Here is a 6,643-nt window from a genome sequence, read left to right as displayed (position 1 = left end):
AATGTTCATAGCAGCACTATTTGCAATAGTCAGGACATGGAAGCAACCTAAATGTCCATCAACAGAGGAAAGGATAAAGAAGATGTGGTACATATATACAATGGAATATTACTCAGCCCTAAAAAGGGACGAAATTGGGTCATTTGTAGAGATGTAGATGGACCTAGAGACTGTCATATGATACATTTTGAGTTAATTTTTGTGAAGGGTGTAAGGTATATTAGACTTTTTTGTTCATTTGTTTTGTTTTGCATGTTCAGTTGTTCTAGCGGCATTTGTTGAAATGACAGTCTTGGCTCCATTGCATTGTTTTTGCTCTATTGTCAAATATCTTACAATCATGTTTATGTGGGTCTATTTCTGGTCTTTCTCTTCTATCCATTGATCTATTTGTCTATTCTTATGCCAATACCATACTGTCTTGATTACTGTAGCTTTATAGTAAGTCTTGAAGTTAGGTGGTGTCAGTTCTCCAACTTTGTTCTCCTTAAATATTGTGTTGACTATTCTGGGTCTTTTGCCTCTTTATAGAAACTTGAGAATCAGTTTGTCAATAGCCACAAAATAACTTGCCTGGATTTTGATTGGGATTGCATTGAATCTATAGATCAATTTGGGGCACCTTTACAATATTGAACCTTTGTACCCATGAACATGGAATATCTCTCCATTGATTTTAGTTTCCTTTGATTTATCAAAGTTTGATAGTTTTCCTCATATAGATCTTATACATATTTTTTTATATTTATAACTCAGTATTTCATTTTTATGGGTGCTAATGTAAATGGTACTGTGTTTTTAATTTCAAATTCCACTTGTTCATTACTGTTATACAGAAAAGCAATACCTTAAAATATACTTTTGTGTAACCTTTGTACTAACCTTGTATCCTGCAACTTGGCTATAATTGCTTATTAGTTCCAAGAGTTTTTTGTTGATTCTTTCAGATTTTCTACATAGCCAGTCATGTCATCTGTGAACAAAGACAGTTTTATTTCTTTCTTCTCAACAAGTATCCCTTTTATTTCCTTTTCCTGTTTCATTGCATTAGCTAGCACTTCCAGCACAATGTTGAAAAGCTGTGGTGCTTTTGCTTGCTTTGTCTCTGATCTTAGTGGGAAAGCTTCAAGTTTCTCACCATTAAGTTTGATATTAACTGTAGGTTTTATGTAGATATTATTTATCCAGTTGAGGAAGTTTTTCCCCATTTCTAGCTTACTGAGAGCTTCTATCATGAGTGAATGTTGAATTTTGTTGGATGTTGAATTTTGTCACATGCTCTTTATGCATCTGTTAAGGTGATCATGTAATTTTTCTTCTTTAGCCAGTTGATGTAAAAGATTACATTAATTCTGTTTTGAATATTGAGCCAGCCTTGCATACCTGGGATAAATTCCACTTGGTCATGGTGCATAGGCTTTTTATACATTGTTAGATTCACTTTGCTAATATTTTGTTGAGAATTTTTGCATCTATGTTTATGAGAGATATTTATCTGTAGTTTTCTTGTATTGTCTTTGTCTGGTTTGGTTTTAGAGTAATGCTGGCTTTATAGAATGAGTTAGAAAGTATTCCCTTTGCCCCTATCTTCAGAAAAAAATTGTAGGGAATTGGTATAATTTCTTCCTTAAATGTTTTGTAGAATTTATCAATTGAACTTATCTGGGCCTGGTACTTTTTGTTTTGGAAGGTTATTAATCATTGATACAATTTCTTTAATAGGTATAAGCTTTTTAGCTTGTCTATTTCTTTTTGTATGAGTTTTGGCAGATTGTGTTTTTCAAGGAATTGGTCCATTTCATCCAGATTATCAAATTTATGGGCATAGAGTTGTTCATAACATTCCCTTATTATCCTTTTAATGTCCAAAATATGTTTGATTTTTAAGAGTTTGTATAGTTAACCACTAAATATTTCCTTAAGAAATATTTTAAAACATATTGTCTGTGTCATTATAGAGTCATAAAGAAAATTGTTACATATATTTTTTTAAAATTTCTTTAATTTTTAAAAATTTTATTTTATATTGGAGTATAGTTGATTATGCTATATTTTAAAAAATTATCTTTAAAATTCAGTTTTCTGAAGTTTTGAAAATTGTTTATCCATTAACTATAAGATCCATGGAATATTAGTAAATTTTTGCTGAAACAAGTACAGTGTAAATATTTGTAGCAAAATGTAACCTTTTCTACTTGTGAGCTATAGAAGATGAAACTAAGTTATGACTGTATCTATTAAGTATTTATACATGAAATATTTTGTTATTATTATTTTTTATTTATTGATTTTTGGCGGTACGCGGGCCTCTCACTGCTGTGGCCTCTCCCGTTGCGGAGCACAGGCTCTGGATGAGCAGGCTCAGCGGCCATGCCTCACGGGCCCAGCCGCTCCGCGGCATGTGGGATCTTCCCGGACCGGAGCACGAACCCGTGTCCCCTGCATCGGCAGGCGGACTCTCAACCACTGCGCCACCAGGGAAGCCCCATGAAATATTTTGAATAAATATAGTCACTATGCTATGTTATATTGTATATTTATGTTGTTTTGTATAACAGCATACTTCCTCTCCTACTTCATATATCCAGTGTTGATGCTACAGACATCTTAATAAACATTTTTTCAAGTAACGAATGAACCCAATCCCATTAACAAGTTTACCGTCTTTGAAAAAAATCATATCTATATTTAGTCAAAAATTTATTTTAGTAAAAAATTAATGAAAACTTCAAATTAATAGAAATAATTTATGATACCAATTTTAAATTTCTGAAAGGCATACAAGACTCAGGCATGTCCAAGGTTACCATGAAACTATTAGTTTCAAGTTTATACACTCAAACATCTCTCCAATTCTCCCACACCCCTGCCCCTAGTAACCACGATTTTACCCTACTTTTATGAGTTTGGCTTTTTTATTTTATTATTTTTTTTGTGGTACGTGGGCCTCTCACTGTTGTCGCCTCTCCCGTTGCGGAGCACAGGCTCCGGACGCGCAGGCTCAGCAGCCATGGCTCATGGGCCCAGCCGCTCCGCGGCTTGTGGGATCTTCCCGGACCGGGGCACGAACACGTGTCCCCCCTGCATCGGCAGGCGGCCTCTCAACTACTGCGCCACCAGGGAAGCCCTACATTCCATCTTTAATTATGCAACTCCATAGGAAATTAAACTTAGAAATGTAATATTCACTTTTATTTCACACCTTTGTTTCCTAACTGCCTCTATTCTAACTACAATGTCCCTCAAAATGCTATTAAAAGTAATTCCTCAAAATTCACTTGCCTCAGCTTTGTCACTCATGGTTGTAAGTGATTTCATTGGTTGAAGGTTCATATACCCTTAAACCCTTTTAGCATAACTGGAGTGCTCATGCTCCAAACTATTAATGTGGGCTGGCTATTAATGCTTAATTAGGATTTTCCTTTATATTTGAAATTGCTAATTTTGTTGGTTTGCTTCCTTTTCTTTTCCTCAGTCTGACAATTTAAAAACTTTTTTCAGTTTTATTGAGATATAATTGCTTTTCTTTTGGGTGCTGATATCCCCCGATGCTGACACAATCCATGACCTTGGCAGCATACTGTATTTTTCTTGAATTATTTCAAAATTTGTTTTTGATTTTTTTTAATTTGAATTAAGATTTAGTATAATTTTCTCCTTCTTGTATATTTTCTCCCTTATATACTGCTACTTAAATTGAATGCATTATGATATGTTTTAATATTTTACATACAATTTGTGCATTTTCTCTGTGTAATTTCACTTGGAAGTTTTTTTTTCTGCATTTAAATCATTAAGGTACAGTAGACCCCACTTGTTTCAAATTTTTTTCTTCAGAATTTTCCTCAAAACAGTTATTACTTCCTTATTTCTTAGGCTACAAATAAAAGGGTTTAGTAAAGGAACTACTTCTGTAAACACAATAGCAGCTGGTATATCTTTATCCCATTCTTCAAGCAAATTTGGACTAATGTACATGAAAAAAGAGATCCATAAAATAATGAAACTGACAAAAAGTGGGATGCACAGCTAGAAAAGGCTTTGACCCTTCCCTCTTTGGATTTCATTTTGAGAATAGTAAAGAGAATGTAGAGATAAGATATTAAGACACTACCTATTGTGAAGACTTGAATTGAGCCTGAAAAGATAAACAGTACCAGTTCATTGACGTAAGGGTCAACACAGGAGAGCCTATATAAAGGAAGAATATCACAATAAAAGTGTTTGATGTGATTTGATCCACAGAAAACTAACCTAAATAGAAGCCCTATATGAATCATAGAATGCAGGTTTCCAGCTATGTAGGCCCCTGTGGTCATCTGAATGCAGAGTTCCTTTGACATCCTGGTATGGTACTGCAGAGGGCTGCATATGGCCACATAGTGATCATAGACCATTACCACCAGAAGAAAGCAGTCTGCAGTTTCAACAGTGTAAAGAAAATAAAACAGTGCCATGCATTCATAGAGGGAAACCGTTCTGTTTTCAGAAAAGAAGTTCCTTAACATCTTAGGAGTAATGGCACAGGCACAGCAAGAATCCACGAGAGTGGGGTTGCCCAGAAAGATGTACATTGGTGTGCAAAGATGATGCTCTTTTGAAATCAGTATCACCAGGCCAAGAATCCCCACCATGGTGATCAGATACATGGCAAAGAACACCACAAACAGAAGGGTCTTCAGCTCTGGGTAGTCTGTAAATCCTGTGAGGATAAACTCATGTTTTACAGTATGATTTTCTTTAGCCATTCCTGACTCTGCTGTTGAGAAAAAATTGTGGAGAAATGAGGTACTAATTTATAATATGCCCAATTCAACTCTTGAGCTCTCTCTGGCCCAGAAGGACGAGGAACATCTTCCATAATGCCTTCACAAGTCACGTGGATTTTGGTGTATGCCCATTTCTCTGGGCGTATCAATCTCCAGGAGCTCTTAACTTTTAAGCTAGTTATTTAACATTTTCCCAGCATATTTTCAAGAGAAAACATCAGATTAGATGCACAAAGATGGCTTTTGAGGTCTTGAGAGGAATATTCAGTGCAAAAAACTTCTCTATATGGATTAGCTAAAGCTGATTCATAATTTAGGTGTCAGCAATTGGTATCAATGTTCCCAAACAATTTCAGTGACAGTATCTGTACAGATTAACAGTGTTGTTTGAAAGACTATTTTTGTACACCCATGTTCATAGAAACATTATTCAGGATAGTCATAGGTAGAAACAACCCAACTCTCCACTGCTGGATGAATGAATGAACAAAATGTGGTATAGACAAAAAGTGGAATATTATTCAGCCTTAGAAAGGAATGACATTCTGACACATGTTAAAACATGGATGAAATTTGATGACTTTATGCTAAGTGAAATAAGCTAGGCATAAAAGGACAAATATTGTGTGATTCCACTTACATGAATTAAAGGTTGTCTGGGGAGGGAAGGAATGGGGAATATTGTTTAATGGGTACAGAGTTTCAGTTTGGGAAGATGAAAAATTTCTGTAGTTGGATGGTGATGATAGTTGCACAACAATATAAACTTAATGCCACTGAACTGTAAATACTTAAATATAGTTAAAATGATAAATTTTATGTTATATATTTTTTCTACTATAAAACATTAAAAAAAACTATTTTCATGGTCTTTATGGTATTTATGATGTCATTTAGGCACACAATATAAAATTGCTCCTGTGTGCATGTGCATATTAAAATCTAAAGAAATTTAAATGCTATCAAAAGAAATTGAAGCATCCTTAAGGGTTAAAAATTGATAAATTCATGGCTTCCCTGGTGGCGCAGTGGTTGAGAGTCTGCCTGCATTTTGGAGAGAAGATCTCTTTCCTTTGGCTTCCTGCAACTGTTTACTAACTTTTAAACTCAGACTATTTGTGACTGATACATTTAGAAACAATATTAGAAATGAACATTTGAAAGCTGTATAATTTGAATTATTATTTTTTCATTAAATGCCTTACTCTTGATAACCTGAAGTCTAAAAAAAATGAACATTTTAAATCTAGGTAATTTGAATAAGTTTTTTCATTAAATGCCTTACACTTGCCAACTTGAAGTCACATAACATAGTTTTCCTTCATTTTCCCTAGTTGATGATAATTAATCAGACAGAAATAAGTTTTACATTGATATTTTATTTCTCTAAAAATCAAAAGATAAGCTAAAAAGCTCCTTAAAATTACATCAGGGGTTTAAAAGAATGGTTTAAAAATATATTCCTTCCTCATATAATTTATTTAATACATAGGGAATGTCTGACACAAAAATTTTAAACAACATTTCATTGTAGAGGCTGTTAAGCTGTAAGTTATATGGCAAACCACATTTTTAAAAGAAGTTCACAAAACTTTGAGAAGGTTTTCTGTAATTACTATAAACGTATGCTTTTACTTATCTATTTTTGGGTAAATTTAGGCTTCTCTTAAATTCAGAAGTGATGCAAATAAATGATAGTCATTTGTCCAGTTCTTACACAATGGACCTTAGGGTAGAGGAAAGACTTTAAGGAACTTAAAAAATTTAAAAATAAGAATTGCAAGGCAAAAACCTTAAAGAACTTAAATAAATGTTTCTGGAGGTTAATATTTCTACCAAAAAATTTTTTAAATTCTTTCCCACCTGGATTTCTC

At 33.9% G+C, this 6,643-nt stretch overlaps 1 protein-coding gene across 1 annotated transcript; it reads right to left on the bottom strand.

Annotated features, from left to right (window-relative positions):
* Positions 1–3,690: 3,690 nt before the first annotated feature.
* Positions 3,691–5,284, bottom strand: LOC113618875 (olfactory receptor 5K1-like). Its single transcript, XM_027103229.1, is given in 2 exon segments — positions 3,691–3,986; positions 3,989–5,284. Coding segments are annotated over 2 exon segments (927 nt in total). The 5' UTR covers positions 4,749–5,284; the 3' UTR covers positions 3,691–3,819.
* Positions 5,285–6,643: the final 1,359 nt, after the last annotated feature.

This window comes from Aethalodelphis obliquidens, unplaced genomic scaffold (assembly GCF_003676395.1).
Source record: "Aethalodelphis obliquidens isolate GAN/ISIS:26980383/991018 unplaced genomic scaffold, ASM367639v1 scaffold1, whole genome shotgun sequence".
Lineage (NCBI taxonomy): Eukaryota > Metazoa > Chordata > Mammalia > Artiodactyla > Delphinidae > Aethalodelphis > Aethalodelphis obliquidens.
Note: the sequence above shows the minus strand (reverse complement) of the source record. Positions and strands in the feature narration are given on the sequence as shown.